Source organism: Eubalaena glacialis, chromosome 3 (genome assembly GCF_028564815.1).
Source record: "Eubalaena glacialis isolate mEubGla1 chromosome 3, mEubGla1.1.hap2.+ XY, whole genome shotgun sequence".
Lineage (NCBI taxonomy): Eukaryota > Metazoa > Chordata > Mammalia > Artiodactyla > Balaenidae > Eubalaena > Eubalaena glacialis.
Genome location: NC_083718.1, coordinates 156,864,858 through 156,883,356, shown reverse-complemented (window position 1 = coordinate 156,883,356; position 18,499 = coordinate 156,864,858). Strand labels below are relative to the sequence as shown.

The 18,499-nt window shown below is 45.8% G+C and overlaps 1 protein-coding gene and 1 non-coding gene across 2 annotated transcripts; one reads left to right on the top strand and one right to left on the bottom strand.

Annotated features, from left to right (window-relative positions):
* The first annotated feature begins 1,170 nt into the window (after window positions 1–1,170).
* LURAP1 (leucine rich adaptor protein 1) lies at window positions 1,171–17,108 on the top strand. The gene is made up of 2 exons (XM_061186636.1): window positions 1,171–1,465; window positions 11,720–17,108. The coding sequence occupies exons 1-2, from the start codon at window positions 1,268–1,270 to the stop codon at window positions 12,239–12,241; spliced, it is 720 nt and encodes a 239-aa protein (XP_061042619.1). The 5' UTR covers window positions 1,171–1,267; the 3' UTR covers window positions 12,242–17,108.
* A 1,151-nt stretch (window positions 17,109–18,259) lies between these two features.
* LOC133089342 (U6 spliceosomal RNA) lies at window positions 18,260–18,366 on the bottom strand. The gene has a single exon (XR_009700704.1). It is a non-coding gene; the product is annotated as a U6 spliceosomal RNA (small nuclear RNA).
* Window positions 18,367–18,499: the final 133 nt, after the last annotated feature.

The following is an 18,499-nucleotide window of genomic DNA, read 5'->3' as shown; positions in this document are numbered from 1 at the left end:
AAATCTGTTTTGTAAATCTCTGATTTAAAACCCTTCCATAGTCAAGGCATACTAAGGAAAAGTATGTTACTTAAAATTACAAAGGTAACAAGCTAAAAAATAATGATAGAAATGTATAGGGCCAATGGAAGAAGGAAGTACAGAGTGTGAGGTAAATCTTATTTATCATAATAGGAAGTCAGTAGACAATATTTAAAATTAAGACATAGTGGTATAAGTCTATTGTGGAGTTATGAGTATAAACACCAGGAAAAAATAGCTGAAAGTGGTTGCCTCTGGGGAGTGGGACTAGAGGTGGGAAAGAATAGGTTGCGGTAACTATCTTTTCATTATAAATCCTTCTGTAACCATGGGCTGGAATTACTTGGATTAAAAACCAAAATCAAGCCAAAGCATAAAATGTTTTTTAGGGATCATCATTGCCCATAGAATAAAATCCCAGCACCTTAGAACCATCTTTTATAACCTTGTTACTCAAAGTGTGGTCCCTGGACCAGCAGCATGGCCATCAGCAGAATCTGTTAGAAATGCAGAATCTCAGGCCCCGCTCCAGATTTACAGAATTGTAATCTGCATTTTAACAATTCGCAGATAATTCATGTATGCGCAGTCAAGTTTAAGAAGTATCAGTTTACAAGATCAAGCATGATGTAGCCCTCTTCAGCTTCAATACTGGTTGCTCCTTTAGTCTAAATTTAGTGGCTACACTGGATGTGTGTGTGTATCAGTGGCTAGCTAAATTCCAAGCACTGTTTTAGATCCAGCTCCTCTACTCCAGGAAGCCTTCCAAAACCCTCTGTAGTTCTGTTACCAATGTTCCTTAAAATCCCACACCCCTAACTGAGGATGCTTAACCTCATTCAGCAAACATTCATTGGGCGCCTGCTGAGTGCCTGGCTGGACTCAGTGCCAGAGTCAGGAGAAGGCACTGAGCTCTTTCAGGTGCATATCCAGCATCGCCCAGCCTCACCCATTCCGGAGCCAGAGTCAGGAGAAGGCGCTGAGCTCTTTCAGGTGCATATCCAGCATCGCCCAGCCTCACCCATTCCGGAGCCAGAGGTTGTGCGCAGCACTCGAATGTACACACACACACACACACACACACACACACACCCTCTGCGCGGCTTTTCTGAGTGTTACGGCGCCCTCCACACAGCGCGGGCGGGGACCCACCGGTTCCGCTCTGCACTAGCTGCTGTGAAAGCAGGACCCCCGGGAGCGGGATCCCTGCGTCCGGTCGCCCAACCCTGTTCAGGCTTAGGCCCGCATGGAGGGGACTGCGGAGTCCCAGACGCCTGACCTGCGAGACGTGGAGGGCAAGGTGGGCAGGAAGACCCCTGAAGGGCTGCTCCGCGGGCTGCGAGGCGAGTGGGAGACGGGAACCTCTGGCGCCCTGCTGCTCCCGGGGGCGCCTAGCGCGGGCCACAGCCTGGGGGACAAGATCATGGCGCTGAGGATGGAGCTGGTGAGTGTGGGCTACACGGGCCAGGGGCACGGAGTCTCCAGCATGGGGCCGGAAGGGATGGACTCGCGTCCCCAGAGTTGGGCTGGAGAGGAAGGAGTTAAAATCCCCCGCCTAAGTCCTCAGGATTCCTATCAGATCAATCTTTAAGCCCTGGGGTCCATTAATTGCATTCCCCACGAACGGTGAGTGGAGTATTGATGGGCCCTGAGCACTCGGGGTGGGAGGCTCAGGGTTTTTTCAGTTGGTTTTTTTTTTTTTTGGCCAAATAATTGGGAGGGGCGAAGTGAGGATTGGGAAGCACTGAGAACCTAGCACAAATCTTCCCCCTCTCCCCTCACTTTGGGGCCACCTCTGCCCCCAGCCACCATTATAGGGCAACCAGTTTTTTCTCCTCTTGCAAACTGGGCCCAGGGTTTGTTCCTCAGAGGCTCCAGTATCCACCACAAGACTCAGCACAGAAGATTTGGGTGAAAACTGCCTAGGCTAGGGCCACTAAAAACATCCTCTTTCCCCAACATTCCCCCACACCCACTTAAAATATTTGAAAGTTCCTAGAACCTTAGCAGACACAGAGTAGCAGCACCTGCAGTGTTGGTCCCATCACTGCAGACTCAGTCTCTTTCCTACCAACCCCCAAGTACACTGGATATTTGCATCTCATCTGCACTTCCTTGGGGAGAAGAGGAGAAAACAGGCACCCAACCCCTTCCTTGTTGCTGCTGGTCTAGATTCAGAGCCAAAAGGGCAGTTGGGGCCTCCCAGGCTTCCTAGGCCCCTAGTTCTGTTGAAGGGGGTGATTTACACCTGCCACCACTTTACGGCCAATTCTAGGGAACTGAGGAATTGCCAGCCACTTTCTGGCCCAGAACCAGGAGCCCACAGTGAGTGTGTCAACTAACAGGACTTCCTGGAGCCCCACTGTGCCCAGCTCTGTGCCAGGCTGAGCTCTGTGTGTGTGTGTGTGTGTGTGTGTGTGTGTGTGTGTGTGTGTGTGTGTATGGAGGGGGTGCCTTTGGGAGGGAGGTCATGGGCGCTACCTGACAGCCTGAGAGTCTGGGAGGAGAGATTTGTGGGCAAAGCAATCAGGAAAGGCTCCCTGGGGGAAGGATTTGAATGCCATATGTGCACTTGGCCTTGAAGTTTGGAAGCTATTGCCAAATTCTCCAGAGTAGGGCTGTAACTGTGCCCACCTAAGGGAGGGGTCTGGCTTTGCCTCACTGTACAAACTTTAGCTCAGGGCCCAGAAAGAGCTAACTTAGAATGTCTTGCTTTGGAAACTAACTTTCACCAAGTGCATGTGCCAGGTATCATGCTGAACATTTTACAAGATATTCTTTTAGTCCTCACAGAGATTTATTAGGTAGGTGATATTTTACAGATGAAGAAACTGAGGCACAGAGAGGTTAAGTAACTGCCCAAGTCATACAGAAAGTAAAAAGCAGAGCCAGGCTTTGAACCCAGGTGATTTGCCTACACTTTACATCTTCACCATTGAGACCAGCTTTGTGCCAGATGCATTAAATGACTTTCATGTCATTGGAGTGAGAAAAGCAGTCATTATTTTCCCATTTCACAGAGCAAACATGCTTGCAGGTGTTAAGGGCCTTGCCTGAGCTCATACTGGGAGGAGCCATGCCTAGTCTCTCTGGCTCTAACTCTTTTCTGTCTTTGGTGGAGATTACCTGTTCGTAAACTTTAAGGGGTACATTTTACTTTTGATTGGGTCTCTCTGCATTCCTGACCTAGCCTGGCTTGGGGCCCAAGGCTGCCCACGAAGAACTCAAGGGAGGGAGCCTTCTGGGGTCCAGCACAGGGAGAGGCTCCCTATGTGCCCCACGGATTCCTACTCCATTCCTTTCTCCCTCCTCGGCAGAGGTATCTTAGGTTTCTTTATGCACTCTGCCCTACCCACTGGGTGGCACCCAGGGGGACAAGGGTGGGGCAGGGGGGTTTCCCCTGGAGCCGCTTGTGGCAGAACTAGTCCAAGCCCTCTAAGTACTGTCCTTCAACTGTCCCTCACTCAGCTTTCCTGCAGGGAGGGGGCAGGCCTGCCCTTGAGGCCAAGGTCATCACTGCCTCTAGGCCTCTCCCTCCCCTACTCAAAAGTTGACTGAACCAGACAGACTCCGGGATTTGTGGGAAGGGGAAACAATGGCAACTTCCCCTACTTAATCCTCCCACCCAGAGAACTGTTGCTATGACAACCCACCCCCACAGAGCAGTTTGAGAAAAAGCTTTAGGCAAGGAGAGAGAAGGCATGGGTTCAAGTCCTGGCTCTGCTCCTGAATGATTTTGTGATCTTGAGCAGAGCCCTGACTCTCTTGGCCTCAGTTTTTCTACCTCCTGGGGGAGGGGGCGAGGGGAGAGAGGGGTAACAATAGTCTGGGAATCTCATTCTAAAACCAGGGAGCTAGGACTGAGATCTGTAGGCTTTTATCCCAGGGCTTGATTTAGATTGAGCCATGAGTGAGCCATACTTGTGACCTTAGGGCTGATCAGAGGGTTTGATGTGTACATGTTAAGGGGAAGAATGGGGAACCTGAATCCCCCTGGGAAGAGAATTGGGTTGGAGTGGCCTCTGAGGCTGCATCTCTCCTGAGCTGTTTATCCCCTTTCTGTTTCCAAAGAGATGGTGTGAAATGACTGTTTCTTTTTCTGGCAAGAAAGCCTTGCTTTCTTCTATTCTGGGCAGTGATGCTGTCACAGTCAGGGAATCCCACTGTCACAGGACTATAGAATCTGGTCCTCAGATTCATTTGCCGCCAACATGATAAAACCCAGCCCCCTGAACCCTAGGACCAGCAGAGGGACCAAGGATAGTAAAGGCAAGAGAATCATAGAACTGAATCTGACCTACCCAATCCTAGGCTAAGCACCATAAACGAACTGGGCAGGACCTGCTGCTCTCAGAGAGCTCATAGTCTGGGTTAGGGAAGAGAGAGACAGACTAGCCACTCTGGCACAGGTGCTGTTGGAACTCAGGGAGGACTTCCTGGAAGAGTCTTCATTATAGAGTGACATGGTCAGATTTGTGCTCTGGAAAGGCACAACAGAACTGGAGAAGACAAGCTGTTTCTTCTGGTTGGAATGACTCTCCATGGCTTTGTCTGGCTAAGTCCCACTTGACCTTCAAGTCTCAGCTCATGTCCTTTATTCTAGGAAGCATTTCCTTACTCCTCTGGTTATGGTCCTCTAGGTACCCACAGCTCTCTGTGCAGCATTTGCATCCCCTGGCATTTTCTGCACTGAATTTTAAGTGCTTGTGTCATTGTCTTATCTTAACCCACTAGACTGTGACCTCTCTGAGGGCAAGAAAGGTGTCTTTTCTTGCTTTATCTACACAATGCCATGCCTATAAGAAACACTCAATAAATATTGTTCCATGACTGAATGGCTTAATTCCACCTTAAGGAAGTGTAGGGAGGACTTCCTAGAGGAGGTGGCATTTGAGTTGTGCCTTGAATAAAGTCAGTGGGAATTCCAGTTCAAGATGGCACATTAAACACATGCATTTACCTCCATTCCCCCCTGAAACTCCACTAAAAGCCAGTAGAAAGATTATTTTTAAAGCCATGAAGCCATTATGACAAGAACAGGAGAGAATATGATAGGAACAAAATTTTGGAAGCTGAAAGCAGAAGGAAGAGTAGTAACTAACTTAGTATACTTGAAAAAAGCTGAATTCCAAGCCAGCAATGAGTAAAGTTGAAAAGAAACCCATTTTGCACCTCAAAGGTCTCAGGAGTTGGTCTCAGATATTTCTAGATCTGAGTGTGCAAATAGAGCTGAATACAAAAGGGTTGATGAATGTCTGTTTAAGAATCATACTTGGGGGCTACCCTGGTGGCGCAGTGGTTGAGAGTCTGCCTGCCGATGCAGGGGACACGGGTTCGAGCCCTGGTCTGGGAAGATCCCACATGCCGCGGAGCAACTAGGCCCGTGAGCCACAATTACTGAGCCTGCGCGTCTGGAGCCTGTGCACCACAACAAGAGAGGCTGCGATAATGAAAGGCCCGCCCACCGCGATGAAGAGTGGCCCCCACTTGCCGCAACTAGAAAAAGCCGTCGCACAGAAACAAAGACCCAACACAGCCATAAATAAATAAATACACCCAAAGTTTAAAAAAAAAAAAGCTAATGCTTAAAAAAAAAAAAAAAAAAGAATCATACTCGGGGGCTTCCCTGGTGGTGCAGTGGTTGGGAATCTGCCTGCCAATGCAGGGGACATGGGTTCGAGCCCTGGTCCAGGAAGGTCCCACGTGCCGCAGAGCAACTAAGCCTGTGTGCCACAACTACTGAGCCTGTGCTCTAGGGCCCGCGAGCCACAACTACTGAGCCCATGCGCCTAGAGCCTGTGCTCCGCAACAAGAGAAGCCACCGCAATGAGAAGCCCACACACCGCAACGAAGAGTAGCCCCCACTCACTGCAACCCGAGAAAGCCCGCGTGCAGCAATGAAGACCTAACGTAGCCAAAAATAAATAAATTAAAAAAAAATACTGGTTTTCGTTTATATTAGTGATATAAAATTGGGAAAAAAAGAAAAGAATCCTACTCAGGGGACTTCCCTGGTGGTCCAGTGGTAAAGAATCTGCCTTACAATGCAGGGGACGTAGGTTCAATCCCTGCTCAGGGAACTAAGATCCTACATGCCACGGGGCAACTAAGCCCGCGCACCACGACTACTGAGCTCACGCACCTCAACGAGAGAGCCCACGTGCTGCAAACTACAGAGCCCACACACTCTGGAGTCCACGCACCACAACTAGAGAGAGAAAACCCACGTGCAACAACTGGAGAGAAGCCTGCACGCCACAACGAAGAGCCCGCGTGCTGCAACTAAAGACCTGACGCAGCCAAAAATAAATTAAAAAAACAAATAAAAAATCTTAAAAAAAAAAGAAAATATTAAAAAAAAAAGGGACTTCCCTGGTGGCGGAGTGGTTAAAAATCCACCTGCCAATGCAGGGGACACGGGTTTGATCTCTGATCCGGGAAGATCCGACATGCCGCAGAACAGCTAAGGCCGTGCGCCACAGCTACGGAACCTGCGCTCTAGAGCCCGCGAGCCACAACTGCTGAAGCCTACATGCCTAGAGACCATGCTCTGCAACAAGAGAAGCCACTGCAATGAGAAGCCTGCGCACTGCAACGAAGAGTAGCCCCCACTAGTCGCAACTAGAGAAAGCCTATGTGAAGCAACGAAGACCCAACGCAGCCAAAAATAAATAAATAAATAAATAAATAAATAAATAAAATTTATTAAAAAAAATAAAAGAATCATACTTGGGACTTCCCTGGTGTTCCAGTGGTTAAGAATCCATCTTGCAATGCAGTGGACGCCGGTTCAATCCCTGATCGGGGAACTAAGATCCCACATGCTGCGGGGCAACTAAGCCCGCGCACCACAACTAGAGAGCCTATGTGCTATGGAGCCTGCGCGCCACAGCTAGAGAGAAACCCACACACTGCAACGAAGAGCCCGCGCCGCAATGAAAGATCCTGGCGTGCCACATCTAACACCCGACGCAGCCAAAAACTAACTAAATAAAATACTAAAAAAAAAAAAAAAAAAGAATCATACTCTAAGAATCCCTCCCCAACTGGGCAACCAAGTGCCCACAACTCCTTTATCATCGCAGAAGACTGGAAATGTAAGTTTTGGAAAGAATAGAACAGAAGGAAGGGAGGAAGGGGAAGGGAAGGAGACTGGAAGGCAGGAAGGAAGAGAGGGAGGGAGGGAAGGAGGGAAGGAAGGAGGAAAGAGGAAAGGAAGGGGGGAGAAAACAAAGCAGGAGAAGCATTTTTAGTATGAAAAGTTTTGTTTAATACATTTAGTTTGGTCATGGACTACATGGTTTCACTGTTAATAAATTTGTCCCCAGCACGAAAAAATTGAAGATAATCTCTTTTATCCTGTGTCATTAATAGTCTGTGCAGTCTGTGGTACTTGAGTTATTTATGTCCACATCTCCTTACTGAAACTGTAAGCTTCTGTTAAGCAGGGAGAGTTTCTCCATTATCTTTGTAATTATTAGAAAATCCAGGTACCCAATAATCATTTGTTTAATTGAATTCAACAAATATTCTTCCAAATGTTGTGATGTTCTTCCAAAAACACAAATAATTTCAGGTACAAAATTTTCTGTGCTTATGCCATAGTAGATAAGTTAACCATAGTAATATGTAAAGCCAAATAGCTACCATTTATTGATTAGTGAATACTTGTCAGGCAGTATGCTATGCCTGTTAATGATCCTTCTATTTCTGAAAATAAACCTTTAATTAGATAGTATCCTCTTTTTACAATGAAGAAATGATGGTTTAAAGGGAAAAAAAATTCCAATTTCATATGACTCATTAATGGCAAAACTGGAACTTGAATCCAGGTCTGTTTAATTCCAGTGCCTATATTTTTCTCAGTGTACAAATACTTGGTCTGATTTCTGGCTTATCATTGTAGGTGTGACTAAAGCAGTTATTTCCTGAATAATTCAATAAACATTTATCAAGTAATATATATTTAAAAAATAATAGAACCAAAGGTCTCCAGGTTGGGAGACACCAAGCGGAGTTTGAGAGCAAGAGGGATTAAATTAAAATATACTAAATGTGGGCTTCCCTGGTGGTGCAGTGGTTGAGAATCCGCCTGCCAATGCAGGGGACACGGGTTCGAGCCCTGGTCCGGGAGGATCCCGCATGCCGCGGAGCAACTAAGCCCGTGGGCCACGATTGCTGAGCCTGCGCGTCTGGAGCCTGTGCTCCGCAACAAGAGAGGCCGCGATAGTGAGAGGCCCGCGCACCGCGATGAAGAGTGGCCCCCGCTCGCGGCAACTAGAGAAAGCCTCGCACAGAAACAAAGACCCAACACAGCTAAAAATAAATAAATAAATAAATAAATTCATTAAAAAAAAAAAAAAACTAAATGCTATGTAATACCCCTCCCAGCCTTTGCCTTACTTGGCTCCCAGAACATTGGCAGCTTTGCTTACATTATACTCTCTAGATGGGTATAATATAGTGAATGTGATGAACCCAAGAAAAAAAAAAACACACATGCAAGGTACTACCTACAGGCCTTACCCAATCAAACATCCTAGCAAAATAACCCTTAGTGAGGTTCAGAGCTGGCAAGCCTTAGGCACAGAGAGTTTCCAATCAGCTTTTTAGAGACCACTCTGAAGTATGAGCAGCAGCTAAAGATTATAAAACATCTGATGAAGCCCTTTAACTATATAGACCTATACAAACAGAAAAAAGCGACTTGAATAAAATGGAGATAATTCAGGGAGATAAGAACTTAAACAATCATTAATTATATCCTTAAAGAGATGAGATAATATTGCAGCCATGAACAAAAACAGGAAGTTATTAAAAAACATTCAGAGAACTAGAAACAACTCTTGGAAATAAAAACATGATGGGGAAAAAATGAAAAACTCAGTAGAAGGGTTGATAATGTTGAAATATTTCACAAACTAGAATACATATAGGGAGAGATGAAAGAGAAAAAAATAGAGGATCCTTTCAGGGTGCCCTCTATCTAAATAATGGTATTTCCAGAAAGAACAAAAAAACATATATTGGAGAAGAAATAATCATCAATGAAATAATTAAAGAAAATCTCCAGAACTGAAGCTCTGAGTTTACAGATTAAAAGAGCCCAACAAGTGATGAATTCAGTGGATGTAAACAGAATCACACCATGGCAAATTACTGTGATAATTTAGAAAACTGGGCACCAAGAGAAGATCCTAAGAACTTCTAGAAAGAGTGGGAAGGTGGTCACATACAAAAAATCAGAAATCAGAATGTCATCAGACTTTTTAAGTGTAACACTGAAAATTAGAAGACAATGGAACAATGGTCTAAATTTTGAAGAAAAATTATTTTCAACCTAGATTTCTATACTCAGCTAAACAGTCAACAGTGTGAGGAGCAAATAACATTTTAAAGCATGTGAAGCTTCAACAAATATACCTCCTATGCAGGTATAGTCTATGCAGACTTTCTCAGGAAGCTACTGGAGGAAAAGCACCACACACATGAAGGAGTAATCAATAAAGAAGATCTGGGATCCAGGAAACAGGGATCCAGCTCAGGAGAGAGGCAAAGTTGAATCCTCAAGGTGATAGTGAAGGGAGATCTCTGGAGGACAGTTGTGCAGCAGGGACAGACTGGAGCAGATCAGAAGGCTCCTAAAGAGTTGCCTGTAAGAAGATAGAATAGATAGAACATATGTTGTGTTTAAAAGCCTTGAGACGGAAATTCAGACAACAGGGAGAGAGTTTAGGGATGACTTACTGATAATGATATACCAAACTAAGCAAAATAGTAGCAGTAGTAATAATAATTATTATCTAAAAAGGAAAACTTAAAGTTGTAAGAAAGGAAAAGTAACCATAGTAAACCATATGGCTTAGCTGTGAATAGCATTTCTAAATCCTAATAAGGTAAATGCTGAATAATTAATTTTATTGCATATATTGGGCATATGGGGAGATGGGAAGGGTATGAGTATGGCAGAGGAGTAGGGAGTAGGATGAAAGAGTTAAATCCTTAAACTTCTATTGTGTGTGAAGTCAATAGAAAATACCTAAAACTTAAAAATCAATAAGTAGTTATTTGGAAATTAGAAGGTAAGTACCAAAATAAACAGCTAAAAAAGCGATAGTAGCTGTCTTTGGAAGGTGGGATTTAGGACTAGGATGGGGGAACTGTTACTTTTCATAATAAATCTTTGAGAACTGTTTGCTTCTTTAATCTATGTACATCTATTACTTTTATTAAAATAAAGCTAGGGAATTCCCTGGTGGCGCAATGGATAGGACTCTGCACTCCCAATGCAGGGGGCCCAGGTTCGATCCCTGGTCAGGGAACTAGATCCCACATGCATGGTGCAACTAAGAGTTCACATGCCACAACTAAGGAGCCTGCATGCTGCAGCTAAGGAGCTGGCAAGCCTCAACTAAGGAGCTGGCAAGCCGCGACTAAGGAGCCAGCGAGCCACAACTAAGGAGGCTGCATGCTGCAACTAAGGAGCCAGCAAACCACAACTAAGGAGCCCGTGAGCCACAACTAAGGAGCCTGCCTGCTGCAACTAAGACCTGGTGCAACCAAATAAATAAATAAATATTAAGAAAAAAAAAAAAGTAAACCTAGGACTTCCCTGGCGGTCCAGTGGTTGACACTCCACGCTTCCACTACGGAGGCTGCAGGTTTGGTCTCTGGTTGGGGAGCCAGGATCCCACATGCTGCACAGTGCAGCCAAAAAAAAAAAAGTAAAGCTAAATAAAATGAAATTTTAAAAGCTGTGTGTGGCAGGACCTGGGGTTCCCACAGAAATATGCTAGAGGTGAAGTTAGAGGGATGGGCAAGAGCTGTATTATGACAGGCTTTTGAATACCTGCTGCTAAAGTGCTTAGATTTTATTCTCTAAGAGCAGTGCAAAGCCTGAAAAGGTTCTTGAGCAAGGGAGGGACAAGTTCACACTTGTGCTTGGGGAAGATAACTCAGTGCATCTGAGCTAGAAGGGACCCTAGAGATTACCCAGTAAGTCAAACTTACTCCCAGTGCAGACAAGGAGACTGGTGTATAGTAGAGGGAAGCCCCGAATCCCCAGCCACTGAGATTCTGACCCTTTGAAGCTCTAGCCAACCCTTCCCTCCCACAGCAGCTGCTACCAACATCCTGAAGGAGGACCAGGTTAGCGCCTTCTTTACCCCCCCAGCTCCTGCCTCATTTTGGCCCAGTCTACTTCCCAATTAACACTTGGCCGCCTATCAGGCTACTCTTTGGATGACTGCTTCTAAGTCTTACTGGTGAATCTGGACTGGTTCAATAGTTAATACCCTATCTGTGAAGTTCAAATCTCAGTAGGATTGGATTTTAATACTTAACACTTACCGAGATTTTACTCTGTACCAGGCACAGTGCTCAGTGCCTAAAAAACAACATCACAAAATTCTCTTAGCCACCCTGTGCAGTGAGTGACCTAACCCTATTTCACAAACAAGGAAACCCAGGCTCAAAGAAGGTAAGAAAGTTGCCCACAGTCATATAGCTAATCAGTTGTAGAGCTGAGATTTTAAACAGCAGTCTCTCTGCTTCTAAAGCCTACACTCCAAACCATTCTATTTCCATGCTTCTTGAAAGTGAAGCATAGTTGGTTAGATCACAAGGTAGAGGCCTCTAGAAACATTGGGGAAACCTGTGGCCCAGAACCTGGAACTGATTCCTTCTCCCACTCCCCTAGGCTTACCTGCGAGCCATCGACGTGAAGATCCTACAGCAGCTGGTGACCTTGAACGAGGGCATTGAGGCAGTGCGCTGGCTGTTGGAGGAGCGGGGGACGTTGACCAGCCACTGCAGCAGCCTCACCAGCAGCCAATATAGCCTGACAGGCGGGAGCCCAGGCCGTTCAGGGCGAGGCAGCTGGGACAGCCTGCCAGACACCAGCTCCACTGACCGGCTGGACAGTGTCTCCATTGGCAGCTTCCTGGACACAGTGGCCCACAGCGAGCTGGATGAACAGGGCCCCCCCGGGGCTCCCCGTCCCGAGATGGACTGGGCAAAGGCTATACCCGGTGGGGAGAGGGCCAGGACTGAGGTGGACCTGACAGCCACCAGGCTAGGAAGCTTGAGGGCTGTGTGGAAGCCCCCAGGGGAGGGGCTCCAAGGTGGACCTTCTGAGCCACCAGAGGATGAGAGTACCAAGCTGGGCTTTGAGACCCACTGGTACTGGGGCCAGTGCCAGGATGATGTGACCTTCCTGTAACAACTCTTCCACCCTTTTGTTCTCCTATGGCTCTTTCATCGCTAGGCCCTGGTCTCCCTCAAATTTATTCTCCCTCAATCTGGGATTAGGAAGAGGCTGCATTGAAATCAGTTACCATGGAAACCTGGCCTCACCATCTCTCTGGTCCCTGGGGAGGCTCTGCCTTTATCCTTCAATTATTGGGTCCCTAGAGCTATTTTCATGGATACATTGACTCTAGAGGCTTGACCTGTGGCTCCAGGTGTGATGGTATCTCTTCCCCTTTCCTCCCAACTGGGATTTGATGGTTTAGCATCCCTGCGAGATCACTGATGAAGAGATGGGGGTATAATTGCCTCACCCAAAATCTAGGAGCCTTGGCTCCCCTCTTGGCCAAGATGGAGGATTGTGGAGGGACATGGACATTCAAGGCCAACCCTCCATGGATTGGCCCTCCCAGAAGCCTTTGGGGTTGGTAGAGCCACCCCTTCCTGCCTGGTGAGTGATGTCATTTCCTGCCAGGATGGATTAGCCTTTCCTCTGTACCAGTCTTTTAGTGATGATAGGTCAGTATAGGGGTGTCTGAGCCCCTGCTGCTAAGTGAGACCATATCATTTATTCTCCCTACCATTATTTCTTGTGAATGGGAACATACCACCCTCCTCGCAGGAAAGTTTCTCAGTCAGATGTTTGTACTTCTTCTTAGAGAGGTTCTTAGTATTTAAACAGGGAGTTCTCATTTTATCCTAGGGATTCTCACTTCCTCTCTGACCACACGCCTGTCTGCTGCTAGCATTCCTATATCTGTGCTTTTAGGGAGGAAACTGGCAGGAGCCTCCAACTACAGCTCTCAAAAGTCTGTTTGGCCTGCCCTGCCACAGTCCCCTGTCTTACTCTGTCCCTGGGTTGCCCCCATTCTTGTATTCTGGCTCCAAATCTGTCTGTCAGGAGGTTCAGCCTTTGTGTTTCCACACCTTCTCGGTTTCCACTTTGGGCCTCATACCTTTTATATGCAGATGAGTCCCTCAGCCTTCTCTCTCCAAGGCTGATGGGAGCCAGAGGGAGGAGAAGCTTGGGGTGTACCAGAATCTCCGAAAGGGGGAGGTATCTTCTCAGATCCTGTGATTCCCCTGCCCCCATCCTGCCCCAGACCTTCCACCATTGGTTACTAGGATGCCTGCCTGAGGCCAGGACACAAGGAATCCCCTTGTCTGGGTTACAATGGGGGGTGTGGCAGAGAAAGACAGAGGCTCTTTGGTCCTAGGGCCCACCTCCTGGGAGGGGGGAGAGTAGGAGGGAAAGGCTGCTTTCCTTCCTCCCTTAGAGCAAGCTTTAGACTCCCGGGACCTGCAGAGGGAGCAGGGCACTGGCTCTGGGCCTGGGTCCCAGGGCCCTAGTGAATTACACCAAAGGAGGGACTCAGGGAACCTGCCAACCTGGGGCTCAGGGAGGAGACAGGCCCAGAGAGAGGGTGGGGACAAAGGCTGTGGCTGATGTCAGAGTATGAATTATTGGAGATTAACTCTTTGAACCCCAGGTAACTGCCCCTATGTTGGTCCCTGTCTTTCCTGGGCCCTGAAACTAGATTATTGGAAGGCAAAAAGGAGAAAAAAGGATGTCAGGTAATCCTTGCCTATTTGCTGTGCCCTCGTGAGTTGGAGGAGTCTTCCTCAAATCCTGGAATAACTCCTGCAGTTTCTCAACTTTTCATTCTATGCTGAGGAAGGGACGGAAGCCAAGTTGATTATCTCCAGTTCCCCTAAACTCCTCAAGTCTGGTTCTGCAACCCCCCACCCCAGTCCTTTTGGGGCAATACATTTCCTCCTCTCCTCTCAAAGTGATTGAAATCTCTAAAGAATATCCGTTAAGTCTCTTCTTTGCTGCCCACCAGCCCTCTCCTTACTCCTCTGGGTCTTGGGGCTCCTGACCTCCCCTCAGGCTGGGAATTCAAATATCCTTTCCCAATACCCTGACTCTGTTGCCATTTTGTGGTGACTTATGGGTAACTACCTTTCCACGTGGAACCCTTGTATTCCTTTTCGAAGCTTTCTTATTCATTTAATCTACAAACTTCTGAGCTGAAGAGGTTGTCCGCCCTCTTGTGACCATTATGCACCATTGCTGGAATAGCTGGGTGAAACCTTCAGGCTCAAATATAACCTTAAAGAAGACCAGCCCTCTCATTGCACAGACAGGTTAGAGAGACAGGCCTACAGAAAGCAGAGACTTTACCAGTGTCACCCATGGTAAATCTGTGACAATGCTCAGGTTAAAGAACCCAGATCGCCTGCCTGCCAGCCTGTCCACCCACAATTCCATCACTTGACCAGACTGTTTCCCCACCCCACCCTGTCACCACCCAAGCCCAAAGGATCTGAAAGCAATTTTCTCCCTGTTTGAATAGGTTCTTACCCCACCCTAGAGAGGCAGCTCGGTATTTAGAGAAAGAGCCACAGGCTCTGAGGAAAGAGACCCTGGACCAGGATTGGGTAAAGGGTGCATTAATATGGACCACAGATATAAGGAAGATCAATCTTGGACCAACTATTTTTCTGGGAAGGTAGGGCGAGTAGGCCCAGACATCATGGGGGCAGAACTCAACATTCCAGACCTGGACGTGAGAAGCAGGGGATAGGGGTGGGAGATGAGAGAGAAATCCAGTTGGGTCCTGTGGAGTTGGGGAGCTCCAAAGTCAAGGGATTACAGCTCAGCTGGACTGGCATCTGAGGGTATTGAGGGGTTGCAGAGGTGGGTGAGTGGGGCTGCCTGGGAACTCCAGGTAGCCTGGACGTCCCGTCTCAATACCTTAAACTCCATTTCACTACTAGAGAAGCCCAGGAACCCTGGTAAGCACACATTCTTGGTCCCTCCTACCTGCCTCTGGACTGACTGTTTAAGGCTTAGCTCTCCTGTTAGTTTAGACCTTTCCGGGTTATGAGGAGGACCTGTTTAGGAGCTCAAAGAAGAAAAGGGTGAAAAGGGGGAGAGATGCAGAGAGACAAAAGAGAATGGGATGAAAATGGAGGCTTGAAGATATGATCAGAGGGAGCATACTATCCTCCAAGTGGGCTGGGGACTTGTCAGGGCTCGGGGTAAAGGCAGAGATGACAGAGCTCTTGGCAGCTGCAGAAACAGTGCCTGGGAGTATAAGAGGTGGTGCTGGCTGGGATTAGTCCACCAAGGAGACGAGACCATGTGAATCGGCAAGTGTAAGAGCCTGCATTTAGGATGGGGTGGTGAACTTGAGCACTGGACTGACTGGAAGCTCAGTGGCAGCTTAGGTGAGAAATGCTTGGATCTTGCATTGGATGCAGGCTCACTCTGTGCATGGTGCCAGGCACATACTGGATGTTCAGTGACACCTGTTGAATGAATGGAGGAAGGAATGTAAACCCACGAAGAGATGTGACTTATAATTTAAAAAGTGGTTAATTAGGTAGTAATAGGTAATTTAAAGTATTATTCCATTTAATTCTTAGCAACACTGTGAACAATGCATTATTAACAGATCATAAGTGAACTACGGTAGGAACCTACGTCAGTGTGACTGCAGGGGCTTCCAGGAAGTCTTCTCTGATTCCCCACTCCCCTCTCTCACAGACCTTACGCTTCTAGGAGAACAGGTTATGCTGCCCAGCAGCAGGGCCACTGTACATGTTTCCTATTGCTGCTGTGACAAACTACCACAAACTTAACAGCTTAAAACAACACAAATGTGTTATCTTACAGTTCTGGAGGTCACAAGTCCGAAATCAATTTCATTGGGTTAAGTTAAAAGTTAAGGTGTTGGCAGGCCTCTTCTGGAGAGTCTCTCCTGGAGACTCTAGGGGGCAATCCATTTATTTGCCTTTTCTAGCTTCTGGAGGCTGTTTGCATTCCTTGGCTCATGGCCCCTTCCTGCATCTTCAAAGCTAGCAGCATAGTATTTCTTCTCTCTGACCTCTGCTTCCATTCTTACATCTTTCTCTAATTCTGTCTCCTCTTAGGAGGATTACTTTGTGATTACATATCCTTGTGCTTACATTGGGCCCACTGGGATAATCCAGGATCATCTCCCCATCTCAAGATCCCTAATTTAACCATATCTTCCAAGTCCTTTTTGCCATATAAAGTAAAATATTCTCAGATTCTGGGGATTAGGACTTGAACATCTTTGGAGGAAGGACCACTATTCAGCCTTCCACAAGCAGAGATGGAGGGTGGGCAGGAGGATGCATCCACACCCAGAAGGAGCCTCTATGCTTTGTCTAGCCTCCTTCGGCCTGGAGTGAGAGGTGGTGCCAAGGGGAGCTAGCCAGGCCCAGGCCCCATGTCTGGAGAATGGCAAGTGCCTCCTGCATCTTCACTACCAAGGAGAGCTGAGAGTGAAGGTCAGACTCGGGAGAAATTCTCAGTTTAGGGAACTTTTCAGGCCTGAGACGTCCCTGGTGAACATGGTGGAGGGTTCTAACAGGCTCTGTCTTCAACACTGCCTCCTCTCCATGACTATTCTGTGCTCCCCCTCAAGGCAGAAGATAATTACCAGCTAACTAGCCTGGGCTCTCTCTAGAAAGGGTAGATTAGTTGTCTCTCTTTTAAATTATTATCTTTTTATTCCTTAATAGTTAAACCATGCTCCTCAGAGTGGGGTGAACTCTCATCATCTGTTGATACTAAGTCTCTTTTTGTTTGATCTTTTTTTAATCCCTGATCCCTATCGTCATGCCTCTCCCTGACCCAGGCATACACGTTAATGTGTTCAGTATGTGTTTGGATATGTATGTATCTTTGAAAATATAAATAATTATGTGCTTATGTGTTTTAATATATATAAATAGTAAGCCAACCTTTATAATGAATTGCCCCATATTACAGTAATTTAACACAATAAAGATTTATTTTTCACTTACACAGGAGCACAGGTATTCTTGGTTGCACGGCTCTCCTTCACTGCCCATTTCAGGTCCCAGGCTCCTTCCATTTTCAGGTGGTAATAGCCTGATCCTGCATCATAAAGTTCCCTGTCAACTTTTCACCAAATTGTTTTGCCATCCATTAGTGACCATTTTATTAATTGGTTATTTCACTAGCAATTACAAAATGATGATTTCCTAATGCTATTATTTTTTCTCTTATTAGTTCTAATTTTGTACAGAAAAACATTTTCACATCCTCCGGGACCATCTGGTTACCCTGAAATAAAGTTCAGACCAGAATGGCAAGATAAATGCTTAAATCTCTTCCCTTATTTATCCCTTTCAAAGTAGTAAGTTGATGTCCTAGCAACTTGGTGTTCAATGATTTTGTTTTGTTTCACATTCTCTTTAAATTATTGTTGTGAACTTATAGCTTTTATTTATTTAATGTCTTTTAATCATTTGTAGTTATTTTTGTTTTATATTATAAAAAATCTTGAGTGTAAACAATAGTAGAGAAGATAGTATAATGAATTTCCATGCATCCATCACCCAGCTTCAGTAATTATCAACTCTGGCCAATCTTGGTTTATTTATTCCCTCAGCTACTCTCCCCCAACCAAGATTATTTTGAAGCAAAACTAGATATGATTCCAGTTATTTGTAATGTTTTAGTTTGTACCTCTAAAAGATAAGGAATTTTATTACCATTATGGCACCTAAAATTAGTAATTCCTCAATATAATAAAGTATAACTATTCAATTTTCTGATAAACATTTTTTAAAAATTAGTATCAGGATTATGCTGGCCTCTTAAAAGAAGTTAGGAAGTGTTTCCTCCTTCTTTGTCTTCTGAAAGCATCTGTGTAAGATTGGTAGCATTGTTCAGTATTTGATAGAATTCATCGGTGAAATAATACGGGCTTGGAGTTTTCCTTGTGGGGGAGGTTTTTGATAACAAATTCAATTTCTGTGATACATATAGAGCTATTCCAACTTTTAATTTCATTTTGAGTTAGTTTTGGTAAGTTGTGTTTTTCAAAGAATTTGTTTCAATTAAGTTGTTGAATTTATTGGCATGAATTTGTTCATAACACTGCCTTGCTATTCTTTTTTTTTTTTTTTTTTTGTACATGGATCATCAAAAAATATGGAACGCTTCACAAATTTGCGTGTCATCCTTGTGCAGGGGCCATGCTAATCTTCTCTGTATCGTTCCAATTTTGGTATATGTGCTGCCAAAGCGAGCACCTTGCTATTCTTTTAAAAAGTATTCATTGTAAAATAAAGCACAAGTGTAGAAAACACACAAAACGAATGTAAGGCTTAATGAATTATTCTAAGACAAACACTCCTATAACCACTGCCATGTTAAGAACTAGAA